General features: G+C 53.0%; 1 protein-coding gene across 1 annotated transcript in view; it reads right to left on the bottom strand.

Moving 5' to 3' along the window:
- The window catches only part of PTGFRN (prostaglandin F2 receptor inhibitor), a 73,490-nt gene that overhangs the window by 17,526 nt on the left and 39,326 nt on the right, over positions 1-16,638 (bottom strand). Inside the window, exons 5-6 of the mRNA XM_037135104.2 lie at positions 6,292-6,717; positions 814-1,233 (exon numbers count right to left, since the gene is read on the bottom strand). Of these exons, the coding sequence (XP_036990999.2) occupies positions 814-1,233; positions 6,292-6,717 (846 nt within the window). The remainder of the gene's footprint in view (positions 1-813; positions 1,234-6,291; positions 6,718-16,638) is intronic.

Here is a 16,638-nt window from a genome sequence, read left to right on the forward strand (position 1 = left end):
CTCAGTCCACTGAGCCACACCAGCTGGGGGTGGATTTTGTGTGTGTGTGTGTGTGTGTGTAGGGAAAGGGTGGGGTGGGCTGGGGTGGAAGGAGACACTGGAGGCATTTTTAAGTGTCATTATGGAGAAGCAGGGCTGCGAGGTGCTACTTAGTAGCAGGGAGAGGCCAGGAATGCTCAATGTCATACAACCAGGGCTGCCCGCTTCAGCAAATAAAAATTACATTGGGGTAGGGTGGCCAAACCAAGTACCGGGCTCCCAGTTAAATTTGCATCAGATTAACAGTGCTGTCCATCTGAAACCCAAGTTAAACGGGGCACCCTGTATTGAACCTGGTGATCCGACCTCCAAAGCCCAGGACAGGCCACCACAACAGGTACCCAGGTCGAAACTTTTGAGTGTGCAGGTGGGGAACCCTGCACAGAGCAGAGGTTCTGGACCCCGGTTTACACCACAGTCGCCGGGAGGACAGTGAGACTCGGACTGTGAGTGCAGGCCTGTCCCCCGGGGGGCACGGTTGGGCGGGGCTGGGGCAGGCCGAGCACGTGCAATTCCTTCAGGTTCCCAGGCAAAGCTGTAGGAGGTCACTGACAACACCAGTTGGAGAACCACCACCCTGGGGAGAAAAAGGCTGCAGACCTCTGTGAGCAGGAGCGGGCAAAGGGTCTGGGCTCAAACTACATACTTTAAATGGTACAGTGTATGGAATATGAATCATATCTCAATAGAGCTATTAAAAAAATAAAGCCATTGGATGAACCCCCCAGGGCCTCTCCTAGCTCCATCTATGACTGCACAGGGTTGTCTGCTCACCTGAGGTCTGGAAGTCTATCTCGATAGGGTTGGAGAGACTGGTGGCTGCTTCCCGCCACAGGCTGCCCCTGACAGGGGACCAGGCTGTCACCACGCAGCGGTACAGCCCGGCGTCTGACACCTGAGTCTGGTACATTCGGTAGCGGAACTCATCCTCCTGCACTTTTTCCAACACGACGCCGTCCACCCGGGAGGCGTCTGTCCAGTTCTCCAGCTTCACCACCGAATCCTGGTCCAGGGAGATGATGTACTTGGTTTCGTTGGGACTGGAGAGGTCCCCAACAGGCTTCTCAGCCGTGATGAGAACGGAGTAGCGCGGTGACTTAATATTCTTGGAAGACACTTTGCAAGTCATCTCAAATGTATTTCCTGCGGCGAAGAAGGGCTTTGGCTGCCTCGCCTTCACCACCAGCACAGAGTCTGCAATGAAGGAGCAGAAACAGGTGATTTCCAATGGGATCACTTACAATGGATACATATCTGAAAGAGCAGTGTCAAAGAGGTAGGAATTTATTTGCAAATTGTCACACAATAGCACTTGAGACAGTCTGGAAACTCAGAGAGAAAATCAGCGCTGGATGAAGGAGAGCAGCCGAAAGTGATTTACTGGGTGTGAGGGAAGAGGGGATTGATGGGTGCGGATTTGGTTTTAAGGCCTTTCAACTCCTTGAGAAGTTTCACTCAGAGCAAGAATTTGGGCCCTGGCCAGCGTGGCTCACTTGGTTGGCGTGTTGTCCCACAAATCGAAAAGTCCCAAGTTTGATTCCCGGTCAGGGCACACGCCTTGGGTTTCGGCTTCAGTCCCCGGTCAGGGCACATACAAGAGGCAACTCCTCCCCGAGGGCCCGCTGGGTGCAGGGGAAGAACCCTGAGCTTAGCCAGTCTGCTGAGAAGAGAGAAATGTACTCTCTCTGCTTAGTCACACAACAGTGACTCTACAGAACAGATTTTCCCCAAAGTGATGGGAGCACACACTTGGAGATCCGGTCGTTTCCACCGAGGCGCTGTTTGAGCAATTTGAGCAAGCGTCCGTGTGCACACTAACTTTAGATCTTCAGTGTGTCACTCCCGCATCTCTGTCCAAAAAAATTATGATCCCTAAGCACATTAGAAGTCATCTATGTTCGAATGGCTCAGTGTCAGGCACTTGGATGGTACTTAAGTGTTTGTTGATTAGATGAACAAAGGAATCAAACATTCTTTTTATCCTTCCATGAGATGATGCATTCTATCTATAGTCTGTCCTGCTACACAATGAAATTTTTACATTGGGTACATTGGGCTGTTGCCCTAAACCTGCTAGCAGAACGTGTACGTCACAGTGTCCCTCCAGCATCTCTGGTTCCTGAGGCCCCACAGAGCCATCCCGATTCTGTCCTGAATCTGCTGCGACTTCCGCCAGCCCCTCCTTCGCTAACTTGCTGAGAGCACCCCCATTCTTGGCACTGGGAATGCGCCAGTAAACAAAACACACGGAAGTGCTTTCCTCTCCACGCTAGTGGAGGGAGACGAACAAAGTAAATAAGTAAAACATACGGGATGGTGAGATGCTGATACATGTTGGAGAGAAAACAAAGCAGGGAAAGAAGAAAATAATGTGGGTTTGGGTGGGGGGTGGGGAGGGCCGCAGTTGGACTCACTGCGAAGGAACCATCTGAACGAGGACCCGAGGCGGTGAGGGAGCCAGGCCTGCGTCCATCTGGGGAGCAGCGCTCCGGGCAGAGGTGCAGAACACGGACAGCATGGGGCAGAGGCGGCCGGCTGACCGCGGGAACCGCGGGAAAGGCGGACTGGCTGAGCGGGGCTGGTGTGGGGAGAGTCGTAGCTGAGGTCAGAAGGGAATGGGGCCACTTGGTATAGGGCATCCGAGGCCACAGAAAGGACTCTGGATTTTTCTTTGAGAGAGACAGGAAGCCTTTGAAGGCTCGGAGCAGGAGTTTCGGGCCCTGACTCACGTTGCCCGGGACTGCTCTAGCTGCCACCACGGGCAGAAGCAAGACCAGTCGGGAGGCGGGGGATGTCATCCAGGCAGGAGACGAGGGGGACCTGGTGACGGCACAGTGTGACCAGTGGGGAGATTAGAAATCAACTTTGAAGAATGAGGAATTAAGGATGAGGTTTTTGTCCGAACAACTAGAACAGTGGTGCTAGAGAAGGTGAGGGAAGGCTGAAAGTCAAGGAGCAAACACAATGCTGAGCCCAGAGCTCTGGGAAGAGGTCCGGGGTAGGACTATAAAGTTGGAGGCGCTAGAGTGTGGGTGCTTTTTAAATGAGCTTAGAAGCGATCACCAAGGGAGTGAAGTTCACAGACAAAAGGCCTGAGGCCTGTGTGTTGAAATGGTTTGATGGTTGAGGGTCCGGGTCAGGAAAATGAAGGGGAACCAGCCGGGGGCCCAGAGGAAGAGCTACGAGGTTGGAAGAAGGCCCGGAGACGGTGGTGGAAACCAAAGGACTTCCAGGGTGAGGGACTGAGCGCCTGCTTAAATCCTGCGAAGTCATGTAAGGTGACGAACAATCGGGTTTTGCACTAGGTGTGGGTCGCTAGTAACCTTCCTATCACAAGCAGAGAGGGAGAAAGCAAGTAGACTAGGTACCAGAGAGAATGGGACGAGAGACACTGGAGACACCAAGTACAGATAAATCAGACACTTTGGCTACACAGCAGTCCCCCCTTATCCATGGGGGATACACTCCGAGACCCCCACTGGATGCCCGAGACCACGGAGAGTACCAAACCCTGTACACACTATGCTTTACTACACATTCATACCTAGGGTAACATATGATGTTTGTTCTTATTCTGTCAAGAACTTTCATCTTTTCATGTAAAGAAAGCACTTCATGGCTTCTCTCTGGCACATCCAAACGGCCAGCACCTTTGCACGGTTGCATGTCGGGGCCACTGAGAAGCACAGTGAGGGTGACTTGAACACATGGACAGAGATACGACAGCTGATCCGATGTCAGGCAGGCTACTAAGTGACTAATGGGCGGAGCCTGCACGGAGTGGAGACGTGGACAGCGGGATGAGTCGAGTCCCAGGAGGGAGACCGGGGGAAGAAGCAGGATTTCATCACCCTACTCAGACTGGTGTGCAACTTAAAACATAAGAATTGCTCATTTCTGGAATTTCCCATGTAACAATTTTGGACCGCAGTTGACCACAGGGAACTGAAATCACGTAAAGTAAAACCATGGGGAAGGGGGGGACGACTGTGAAATAAAAAACAAAGCAACAGGTGGTCAAGGGCATGTGGGGGACAGAAAGGTGGAAGGGATGGGAGGTCAACATTAGTTCAGCTTAAAAAAAAATACCCAAGAAAGGAGATCTAACAGCCTGTTTAGAAGCCAAAGGGAAAGGTCCAGAAAAAGAAATATTGAAGATATGAGGGAAGCCATGTGGCCAAAGAGTGAGAGGGGCTGGCGTTTGTCGGGACACGAGACCACGGAACTGGACTCGGCACTGGGGAGGGTGTGTGGGAATTCTCCCCGTTTCCGTTTGTTCGGGGGGAGGAGCTCCTCAGGTAAGGAATGTGCAGTGATCACTTCAGAGAGCAGGGCAGAAAACAGGTTAAGGAAATGCAGCGTGATGCCCAGGGAGTGCTGACAGCCCTCCTGACGTGAGTGATCTCAGATCTCATCGGAAACGAGGCTACTTGGTAGCTCACAAGCTTTTCTCCAGCCACATTCAGCTCTGCAGATGCAGCGAGCCAGGCGGCAGAGGGCTGGCTTTGAACTGGGCTGTGGCTCAGCCTGGATTTAGCAAGGCCTGGAGCTAAGGGCGTGGGCTAGGTAACAGCTGGGTGACCCGGAACTTATTCGACCTCCCACCCCCAATTATCTGAGAATGAGGAAGATGCTCTTAAAAAGGCAGCAGGACAACAGGTATAGATTGGACCACTCTGGGCAAATGACTGCCCTCCGTAAGACAGAGGTGAAGACCATGGGTGGGGAGGGCAGTGCAAGGCAGCAGGATTAAGGCGCTGTCCGTCCCGGTGGGCTGAAGAGTTGATGTGGGAGTAGTACAGAGAATGATCCAGAAAGACAGGAGTGTGGCAGAGAGTGGAATGTTTGCAATTGAGGAATATGGGGGTCTTTCGATGATCAGAAGTGTGACAGGTTAGGCTAGGCTGTGAGCAGGGGCGTGAACAGCAGCAACAGGACAGAGGGCGTGGTGACCAGAGAGCAGGACCAGGGCTGAGAGTGAAAGACTTGCTTGCACGGGGGCCCTTGGCCTTGGCCCTCCAGGAGACCCACTTCAGGAGCATTTAAAATTCCAGCGCCCTGACTGCACAGACCCTCAGGCCCATTAAGACAGACTGGCCTGTGGCGCTCAAACTTCAGTTTTCTTAAAAATCTCTTTGGGTGACTCCTACGGGCAGGCACGGTGTGACCCAGTGTCCTACTTGGAGAGTGAAGCCAGCAGGACAGGGGGCTCTGGACAGAGTGGCTGTGAGACAAGAGTTAACATCTTCAAAGAATGGATGAGGGGGACCCAGGAGTCGATGGGTGATGGCAGTGAGAAGGGGGGACCTAATGACATGAGATTGGAGCTGATGTTCTTGACGGGGGGGGGGGGGAATGGTCCAGAAGCTCCAGTGAGGGACAAGAAGCACTGTCCCCAGCCAGGCCCAGCTGCACGAGAGGTGTGGGAAGAAAACACCACCACTCAGGAGGACTCTGGGGGCACAGGGTGCTCAGGGGAGAGCGAGGTAGATAATGTTTAATGAGGAAGAGAGAAGAACCTTCAGCCATGAGGTTCGGGGAGCAGGAGATGTTGCCGAGTTCTAAAGGGCCCTGCCTGGGGCCCGGGATGACAGAAGAGGTGTCAGTGAGTCAACAGGGGCTTGCAGGGGCCACATGGTGCTTATCACCAGCCAGTGAAGGACAACCTGGGAAGCCTCTGGGGACAGACAGGAACAGGAAGGAGGACTTGAACCTGACATCCCACGGCCGGCAGTGCTCTGAGCATGTGGGGACAAACACCAAAAAAGTTGTTTCCCTTGTTTCCTGGCCACCTCTCCCTGGCAACCACCTCTCTGAATGGATGACAGGCAGCTCAGGGGCAAACACCATGGCCTATGGGTTCCGCTCACTCTCTGGTACCTCAACGTGTCTGCATCCAGCAGGAGCACGTGGACACAGACACACTCCCAGTGGCCTGTGCGAGGTTTGGCCTGAAACCACCCAGTGGCGCGACAGTGTCAATAGCTGATGCTGGGCACAGTGTGAGCCCCTGCAAGACAAGGACCTGCCACCGACCAAGCCCTGGCTCCCTCACTAGGACTCACCCTTGTCCAGCACCCCCATCTTAGAAGGCAGCGAGCTGTAGGTAAAAGCAGCTGTCACCCGAGCAGGCATTTCCTGGACTCCTGGTACCCACGGCAACCCGCAGGGTGACTACGCATCTGCAAACGTACAGTGCGGTGACCAAAGCCAAAGCAACACAAGAAAAAAGAACAAGAACAAAGCTCCCACCTTCGGATGCCCAAAATATGTGGACAGGTTTGGAGAAGACATCCTTGCTCTTCACCCAGCTGTCGTTCCGCTGTCTGGTCCAGGCGGACACTGCGCAGTAGTAATTGCCTCTGTCTTCCTCTGTAGTCCTTTGGATTCGGAAGCTGAATGTGTCCGTACGCTCCTTAGAGAAAATGAAGTCTCCGTCCTGGGCCCGCTGCTTGCTCCTCTCTCCGTACCTCAGCGTCCAGTCCCCGTCCATGACGGCAAGGAGCTCGCTGGTCACCACGTCGTCACTGCGCCGGTTCATCCTGTAGTACCAGGACACCGTGACCCGGACGCGTGGCTCGGTGCTCTTCATGTCCACCACCCGGCACTCCAGCTCAGTGAGGTCGTCTGCAAACTCGGGGATCTTGGAGGCATTCAGGTACACCTGGTAGTCTGGCTCTGAATCAGAGACAGGAGCAGGGTTAACAATCAGACGGCGACACAGCAGAAACTAACGGGAGGGACAAGACGGGCTCTCCTGCTGTCCTGACAATGAAATGCTTATCCTGCCAACTACAGGACGGCGCTGAAAGTCCGAATGTGGGGTGGGGGGGACCCTGTGAGAGCCACTATCGCCAAACTTGTCCAAGTCTGCCCCCAAGAACACTTCCAATGCCAGAGGCCAGAAGCCAAAAGCCAAACGTCCCTAATCAGAGTCTTCACCTTTTCATAGGGTCGGGGCCTGCGGTCAGCTTCCCCTTCTCTTCTGAGAAGGGTCTAGGAAGCTTGGTGTCCACACTCTACCAAGATTTTCCCTGGAATGCCAAGCAGTGCCGCAAACTGCTCCCCCCCCCAGGGGCACTGGAAAACCCTGTCTCAGAGAGGACATTCCAGCCCACCATGGCTTGGGTTCCTGCCACCCTCGCCTACACCCCAAACGCAAGGCCCTTGGGTCATCACCCCCTCGGGTCATGTCTCACCAATCTGTTCCGTGGTCCATAAACATCTCCATCCTCAAACTCCCCAAACGATGTTCTTTTCACTGCCACATGGGACTTGCCCATGTAATTGTCAACCTTGCAGCTCCTGGCTCACTTAGGGTCCCCTGACTTCTCACTTAGGGTCCCCTGACATCTGACAGGGGTGGGAGGACAGCCATCATTCTCCCAGCATTCCCCATGGCCTCTGTCACGGTCCTGTTATTTTTCACTTGTACAAAACCCCCTCCTTCTGAGGTTCATGACCCTAATTACTCCATCTCTCAACTCCGCACTGACCCCAAGGCCTTCCTCCAGGTGGACTTGCCCAGGAAGTGGTACTGGAACCTTCTCGTCACTTCCTTCCCTCCATCCCCACCCTCTGCCTGTCACACCCACTCTCCCCAAGTTCTCCAGTCCCCGCGGTCTTGCACCTCTACGGAGCCCAGCCCTCCTGGTTGCTTCTGCTCACTCTGCAGTGTCACCTCCTCTGTGCCCCCTTCTCGGGGTCCCCAGAGCACGACAGTCTTTCCCCGTGTTTCCATTAGATGGGCAGGTAGTCTTGGCGAGCAGCGATCCCACTGTTGTCTCCTTGCACAGCCCGTGTGCAGCAGGCACTCGGTAAACGTCCGCTGCTTTAAAGGTGAGGTTTTAGAAAAGGCAACACTTTTCTTTATTTCTGCACTTTGCCTTTTCCACTCTCCCTGAACAGAACTTTCCACTTGCCAGCCCCACCTTTATTCCCGTCACCTCAATCAGAGTGTAGTTTTATGAACGTTGTTTTTTTATTTATGACTCATTTAAATTATAAACTGCTGAGGTCAAGGAACTGTTCTTTTCTGATTTATGCCCCTAATGAAATGTGCAATGTTGTGACTTCTCCCAGAATGATTCACTGGGCCAGGAAATGGGAAGAACTCAAAACCCTAATTCCCTCAACTGCCAACTTCACAAGCACTGAGTTGCAAGTGAGGATGGACGCTACACTGCATAAAGTGGAGCCGGCGTGGCCCTGCCCACCCACGGGAGCACACCCTGCCACGACGTGGACGCCACAGACAAACAGCGAGGGCTCCTGGACCGCCACCCTGCCTCCTGACCTCACAGGCGAGCCGCTCAGCCGGGGGTTGTTGTGTCCCGGTCCCGGCAGAGTGCTGACACATAACACCGCCTCCCTAGCAACAACCGACTGCGGAACAAATACCCCCGAAATGTATTTACACCGCCACGTGCATGAGCCAAGGCATCTAGTCCCAAACCACTGCACATCCCAAGATCCCAGGGTCCAGACCCTCTTAGCTTCAGGCAGAGCAGCTGGGGCACAGCTGGGGCGACAAGGTCTGTTCAGTGTGGAAAGGACAGACTTGAACCGGCGGCACAGAGCGAGACCGCACCCCTCGGTCCTGTCAGGACCGACCCAGACTGCCGCCACATTAAGAGTCCTCCCGAAGCAGCAGCAGCAGCCCCCGTCCCCAACTCCACTCCACGCACGAGGTGAAGACCCATCCCATGTGTTACCATGTCAACCTGAACCACAAACTGGGAGGCAGCAAAGGACTGTTGTGAAGAGCCAGGGCTCTGGGGCCAGACTGTTCAAATCCTGGCTCTGCCATCTGCTTGCTGTGTAACTTAGGGGAAGTTACCTCACCTCTCTGATATGTAAAAATGAGATAATAACAAAACTACCTCACGATGTTTCTGTGAGGACTGAGTTAAAATATACATTTAATGCTCAGACTGGTGCCTGGGATGTATGTGCATCTGGAGGATGGGCACACACACACACACACATACACACATGCACGTATGTATCTGTGAACTGCTATTTACCATTCCCATCTCATACCCGAGGAGGAGGAGGAGCTTTAAAGAGGTTGATCACGTGCCCATCCAGCTCAGAAGTGGCAGATTCGAACACATGGCCACGTCCTTCCCACTGCCTTCCCAGCACACGTCTCAGATGAGTCACACTTCCTGTTCCCTAAACGTCGAATGTTCCAAGTACCTCCGACTGGCACGACTCTGAGCGGCGCTGAATGTCATGGCCAGCGTGGCGCTGCCAAGCCCCCACCGCAGCCCAGCTGACCAGTGCAACTCCGAACACCAGGAGGCAACCCGTGGGGGCTTCCCTCTGCCTCCTTATGGACGACCAGCTCATCCATAATAAACCCTCAACCCTCCAGGGTTCACTTCCACCCCCGGAGCATCTTCTTCCAAAGTGGCATTTTGAAAACAAAGGCTGTTACAGGCGCCGTGACAGATGGTAGAGAACAGCAACCTAGCAGGTCTGTGAGCAGTCCGACCACAGGACACCCGGCGACGGTGGTCAGACCAGTACCAGCACCCCGCCCAGCCACGCCCCACGGCTCAGCCCCCAGGACTGCAGCCCAGCTGCTGGCCTGCGCGGGCCCCTCTTCCTCAGACTCCAGACGCAGGCCAGGCACAGAGCCGGGTCCTGGGCCTCCCGCCCTCATCTCTCCAGGGCGTTCCAGCGTCGCACACTCAACACCTAGTTCACTTCGCTCCCCACCTGCCTCTGCCAACACACACCCATTCACACACATTCATACGTACAACCCACGTCCATACACAGACATGCCCATTCACACACCTACACACTCATGCACACATGCACATGTGCATTCACACACACACACAGCTAAAGCCCCACTCCAGACAAACAGCCAGCTCCTCCTCCTAACTTCCCATCGCGGTTCCCACGGCCGCGCTCGCACACTCGTTCTCCCGCCCAGCTCGGCGGAAACGCGTGCCAGCTCCGACTTCGCTCCGAGGTCCAAAGTCTCACACGTTCCACCTCCTCAGGCCTCACACACAGTGGGTGCCCTGTAAATACGGGTTCCGGCCCAAATAACGCCTGCTTTTATTACAAAATCATAAGCATGTAATTCTGTAACAAAAAAACAGTATCACACTCAAGCACACCATGTGACATTTTAAGTGAGATGTTCAAATTAAAACTATGAATTATTACACCCACATCATTACCCTACCAACCACACCCACACGGGTGTTACTTCTGCCGGACCCTGTATTTGTGAGTAAAAGTGAGAACCGCGTGAACCCCAGCCTCATACCAGCCCTCCGCCTCCAGCCAGGGCTGTTGTGATAACCTCCCACCCCGCTGCCCTGTGGCCCCACAGAGCTCTGGGGTCATTCATTCTCCCGTGGGGGGCTCTTCCTCTCCCCTGTGAAGAAAGAGCAGCTGTCCGGCCTGGCAAGTGAGGCCCCCTCAGCGGGAGCCTCGCCCGCTGGTCCAGCCCTGCGGCCCACTGCCTTCTCCCATAAGTTCTAGACTCTGTTCAGCGACACCTCTCGGCATTCCCTAGTCACCTCCCCTGCTTCCAGGTTTCCAGACTCTCTTCCCGCTGTTCCCCGGCCCAGACCCTGGGCCGCCTGCTCAACAAGGAGCTGAATAAGCGACCCAGCAGTTCCTTGCATTCTCCTCCACCCTCCACCCCAAAAGGGGTCTGCTCCACCCCCACGTGCCCAGGCGCGGAGAAGGGGGAGCATGGGGGCCACACATCCAGTTCCGGGAGAGGAAGAGGGCTTCTCAGGCTGCTGGTCTCCTCGCTTTCTGCTGAAAAGGAGTCTCAGGCTCCCAAAGGAGGCCTAATGCGAAGACCAACAAAAACAAGTGGACTCTTGGCTTCTGGGCTTACAAAGGGGTAGGTTCTAGGGACTTGAAGGCTGTTCCAAGGTCATCGGAACTGTTCGCCAGCCTCGTAGGTCAAATGAGACCCGTATCCTCACCCCTAGAGAAGATACATCTGGACAGTAGTAGAGGTGGGCCCTCCTGTCTCTCTGGTTTGGGTGTGCGATGGAAATTTTCCTTCCCTGTTCTGTGTACAGAGGTCGTGCCTGCTCTTCCAGGTCCGTCATGCACACACCTCGTCTGCGCAGCCAGCAAACGCTCCCTTCGCACTCACCTAGCCTGTCTCACGCCTCTACTTAGAATTCGGCAAACGTTCAGAGACCCCGCCCTGTGCCAGGCTTCCAGCTGTCCAAGAAGCTTATCTGAGCACAGCCTCGAACTCTGGTTATATGCCTTGTGACCTTCCTCACAGGGTCCGGCCCTACCTGCCTAACTCATCCGTGCGTGCTGTGCATGCGGTGCCTTGTCCATGAAGGACATTACCACGCTTGCTGCATTGAACTAAATTTAATATTTCTGCATAAAGATGTTAATTTGGGGCAGAAGCATTCCACTACTGATTATCGCTCCATTCTGCCTGATCTCATCAAGGAATCAGCTAAGAATGCAATGGTGCTTATGTTTTAAAAATGCTTATCAGTTGAAGATGCATACTGAAGTGTTTCGTGGTAAAATGACATGAAGTCCGGGATGTGCTTTATATTCTTCCTGAAGAAAAAAAATGAGAGAGAGAGAGAGTGTGTGTGTGTGTGTGTGTGTGTGTGTCTGGGGGAAGGAAGAGAGATGAAATAAGACTAGCAAGCTATTGATAATTATTGAAGCTGGCGGTTCTTTCTACTTCTGTGTAAATTTCTTGGAAATTCTCTTCCAACTGCAGCCACGTGTGAGTGAGCCCGCTCACGGAATACTGCGGCCTATCTGAGGGTGACGTCACTCACATTTGGAGAAGCAAGGTCTGCTCCCCTGCATGCCTCCCTGGGTGGCCTCTGCTCACGTACACGCCACCTGGGAAGCCATGGTCTGCAACAGTGTGAATGTCCCCTCCAGTGAAAGATGACAGTTTTTGCATATGGGTCATAAAACTCCCTTGTTACGACTTTTAAAGCAATAAAAAGCTACCAGAATCATTGGCTAATTTGTTAACACAGCTATTCTGTGCCTGTTGTATGCAATGACCTTACTGCCAATTTTCATGTACATTACCTCCACTGACGTCCACAATTCTATAAGGAAGGAGTCATTATCCCCATCTGACAGTGACAATGACAACAACAGACATTTGTCAAGGGCTTTCTAGTGGCCAGGTACCAACCATGCCACACACTTCCCTCACGTTCTCACTTAATGCTCATTACAACCTTAGGCGACAGGTACTACTTTCAGGTGCATTTCCTAAAAGGAAAACAAAAACAAACACCAAAGCCCAGAGGCGAGAAGTTCAAAGACTGTGGTCTTGCACAGTGTGTGTGAGCAGAATTCCCGGCACGGATGCGGTGCCAGGACCAAACCGCACAACCCCGTTCCATGCCCAGTTGTTGACACTTTCTCCAAGCCTGCTGCATCCCAGAGGACAAGGGAGACGAGGGGGCCCCAGCACGAGTCCCAAACCATGTACAGCAGGGCCATGTTCTAATACCCCTTTGATGCTCGGTGAACTTGGCACAGCCAATGAGATGAACAGGCTGCAGGCTCACGTGAGGGGACACAGGGCGTGTGCCCTCGTCCCTGCTGATGAGGCTGTATCATCTCGAACAGGGCAGGTCCCTCAGAGGCAACTGAGCAGCTTGACTAATGGTTAGAGTCGCCACGCTCACACTTGTGTAGAATGACGGAATGTTCTCTGACATTTCAACTGAGGCTATAAATGAGGAGCCCTTGTTTTGGGGTGGGAGGCTGGACCCCAACGCAGCAGAACGGTTATGAGGAGGTTGTCCTTGCATTTAGTCACATCAGAGCAGTAAAGATAGTATCACTTGAAAGGCACGGGTATGCCCCCACACAAAGTAATGCCCATGCGGTTTTTTCTCCGTTCCTCTTCACTCCACTCCTGCCAGAGAAGGGAGAGTGAGTTACCAGATTTGGGGGTGGAGGCAGGAAAGGGGCTGGGTGTGGTCGGCTCAGCCCCCTCTTCCTGGGAGGGGTGCTTCCCCGACACACACAGTCCTGGTTCCTCCGTGCCCCGAGACACGTCCCTCCCTAGTCTTACCTGTTTAAGACCTTGGTGGGAAAAAGTATGTGACACATTGTCCCCACCCAAATACCAATAAATCCTCACCACCACCATGAATATGTATTGAGCGCTTAAATACCAGGTGCTGTGCTTAGCGCTTTTTCATGCATTATCGAAGTAAACTGTAGGGTAAGTGGAGGCAGTCTGGCTCCCTCGCCCGGGTGTCTGGGTAGGTAAGGGGAACAGCGTCCCCATAGCCTTGAGGGGGCCTGTTAACCAGTGTTCTCATGGCCTTGAGACTGGGTCCCATAAACTGTTTCCATAACATAAAGTGAGCTTGCATGTGCAGAACTAGTATGTTACGTAAGGGTTTGGCAGTTTTCCGGGTTTGTTCCTAGTACTTAAAACAGGTAGGGACTCCCTACTGGAGGCGCTGATGATGAGAGACACACCCGGGGACAGGTGTCATGACGGGTGCCACGCGGGGGAGCAAGGGCCACAACGTGAGACATGCAGATAGACACGCAGTTTGCAGCGTGTGTGGCTCGCCCACCCGTGAATAAAGGCATGCCAGACACCCCAACGGCTCCGTGAATATTTCTCCGTCTGCACAGATACCATGAAACTGCCTGGCCTTGAAGGGTGGCAACACAGAAACCAAGAGAACCAAAGCTTAGAAAGCTTCAGCGACACACCCGAGACAGCACACCCAGAAGGTGACAGGATTCCAGCGCTCGCTCACATGGTCTTCTGCCGTCAGAGGCGATCCCGGACAGACAGCTCATAAATAACAGGTGCCCGTAAAAGTCTGCAGATCTAACTCTCGTCTTCTCTAGATGGCGCAGAACTCAGAAGTCTCTACCAAGTACTTAGCAGATTAACAGCTCCTTTTAAAGAAAAATAATTGCCTTCCTCACTGGCACACTACTGGAGGAGGGGACAGTCCTCTTGTGGGGAAGAATGCAAATCAGGTTCTTAAGCCCCAACAGCAGAACTCAACTCTGCTTCCTCCTGCTCTCATATCTGAAGCCCGTGGAAGCCTCTCCAATTAACACCACGGAAGTCTGGTACTTCGGGCAGAGAGCTCAACCACAAACTGATTAGTATCCAGCGCGTGCCAAAGGCTCATTTAAGACATCTGACAGCAGCAAGAGACGGCGTACCATGCAGATTAACTCGCTATTCCTCCAAAGCCTCCATAGTTTTAGTCATATACTAAATTGGATCGACACAAAGCAACATTTGTCCCCCACAGTCACTCAGCTCCTTATAGAAGAAACTCCTTCACACACTTAAGATTTATGCCCTCAGCTCTTACAGAGAGTGGATATAAGAAACATCCATTTAAACAATCACTTAGGGCCTTTTGTAAAAGAACAGTTGAAAGCACTGTCCATTATGTTATCCAATGCCCCTTAAATAAAAAAGCACATGATAAATTCCCTGCCAAGAAAAAGTTTGTCTCTCTGAGTTTGTTTTCCTTCAGCAGAGGAGAACTGTATAATCACATTTCTTTTTGTCTAACCCTTTAAAAAAACTTCAGAGGCAAATTTAGTGTTCAAACACGGTAACCCAACTTGTACTGCCTATCCTTTGATTTTGATTTTATTTTTATGTCTCCCACTTTTGAATGGAGATTCATTTTGCAGGACAACTTAAATCTTATTTTTCCCCTTCAAAAGCAGGACATGAGCCCCAAGTAAAAGAGGCTGTTTCTTCCTAAAAAAAAAAAAACCCACCGTGGTCCTCCCAGCTGCTCCAAATGCTCTCAGAGTTGCCAGGGCCTCTCACACCGCTGCCCTGATCTCTGTCTGGGCCACACAGTAGAACGTGAGACGATCCCAGCCTGCTTTACCCCCCCCCCCAGCACCCACCCCAGACAAATAAGGACAATCACGGCCCAGCGGTTAGGACTCTATGCTCTGCAGGTGTGTCCAACCTTTGGGCGTCTCTGGGCCGCATGGGAAGAAGAAGAGTTGTCTTGGGCCACACATTCAATACACAAACACTAACAAAAACTGATTAGCAAAAAAAAGAATGTAAAGGAAATTTACGATTTTGTGTTGGGCCACATTCATAGCCATCCTGGGCCACGTGCGGCCCCCTGCGAGTCAGGAGTGAAGCTGATTCCCAAAGCCAAAAAGGTTTCCACGTAAGGTAACAACAATATCTGAAACAGACTCCACTTAAGATGAAATAGACTTGACCCAGGCCCATCATTCTGAGCCGTCTTCGACATTTCTTTTGAAATAAAACAGGCATTAACCGCTGTTATAGATTCTATTTTCCAAAGAGGACTGCAGCAACACTTACCAGCCACATGCCCTTTTACAATGGGACCTTGCTACGCTCCCATTAAGAGATGGGGTGTCTCTCTGTACCCCCTTGAACTTGAGCCTCCTCTGTGATAGCTCTGACCAACCGGAAGCAGTGGAAGCAACACTGTGTCAGTCCTGGGGATAGCTTTTCACTGGCTGGGCACTTCCACTTCCTGCCTCCTGGAAGCCAGCCACCCTGTAAGGAGGGGACGCCCTGAGGAGACTGTGTTCCGAGAAACCCAAGCTGCGTGGAAAGGGCTTGGAGGATGAGACACCGTGTGGGGACAGAGAGCATGGTGACGTGCGCATGAGAAAGCTGTCTGGAAGGGGCTCCCAGACGGAGCCACCCCGGCTGTCCCCTGTGCATCAGAGGTGAAGCCCCTGAGTCCTTCCTAATTCCGGACCCTCCAAATCGTAAGCCAAGTAAAAACCAGTGGTTTCCAGGCGGGGGCAGGGCAGCACCTCACTCCCAAGGCTGCTGTGGGGAGTAACTGTTTAACGCACGTAAAGCCCTTTAGCCTGGTGCCTGGCACACTGCAAGTGTTCAATAAATGCTCGTTATTATTAATATTTTAATAGGTCAATTAGCAAAATTGGGAGTTTTGTGTAACACCTGAAGAGGAAACCAACCTTCTTAAGAACTCTGTGTGACAACATCCCATAGTCACGCAACACAAGGTGGCCTATGGTAAAGAGAGTACTTAGCAGGTCATGTCTCCCTGTCCCTTTGGGGCGCCTCTCGGTGGCCTCCAACAGGCCCCCAGCAGCATATGGCGTGGCTCCCACATCCGTACACGGACGCGGTGTGTGTCTAGGGAGAACCACACGTCAGGGCGGGTGCACGGGTTTCCGGGCAGACGGTCCAGCTGGGAAAGCTGGAGAGAGAAAGTCCGCTGCTGACCTTACACTGGACCTGCCTCCTGGCCAGCGTCCCGGCAGCTGTAAGGGGGTGAGTCACAGGCACGGGAAGGAGATTTCTGAGGGAGAAAGGAGCGGAACACCCTCGGCTGACACCACTTTCACTCCCTGTAGGTTTCCTCAGGTGCAACCGCCCTGAACAGTCGGAGTCGGACATCATTGCTTTCTCTGCAATCACTGGTTTCCTGTGCACCCATTTCAACACTGTGCATGTGTCTGGAGCTGGTTTATCTACCCAGCCAGCCAACACGTATTGAGTACCCGTTAGGTACGAAGCACCGGGCAAGGTGTGGGGTGCTGTGCACCTCGGCCCCAGCCAGGGAA

This window comes from Artibeus jamaicensis, unplaced genomic scaffold (genome assembly GCF_021234435.1).
Source record: "Artibeus jamaicensis isolate MK-2021 breed Jamaican fruit bat unplaced genomic scaffold, CSHL_Jam_final scaffold_1689, whole genome shotgun sequence".
Lineage (NCBI taxonomy): Eukaryota > Metazoa > Chordata > Mammalia > Chiroptera > Phyllostomidae > Artibeus > Artibeus jamaicensis.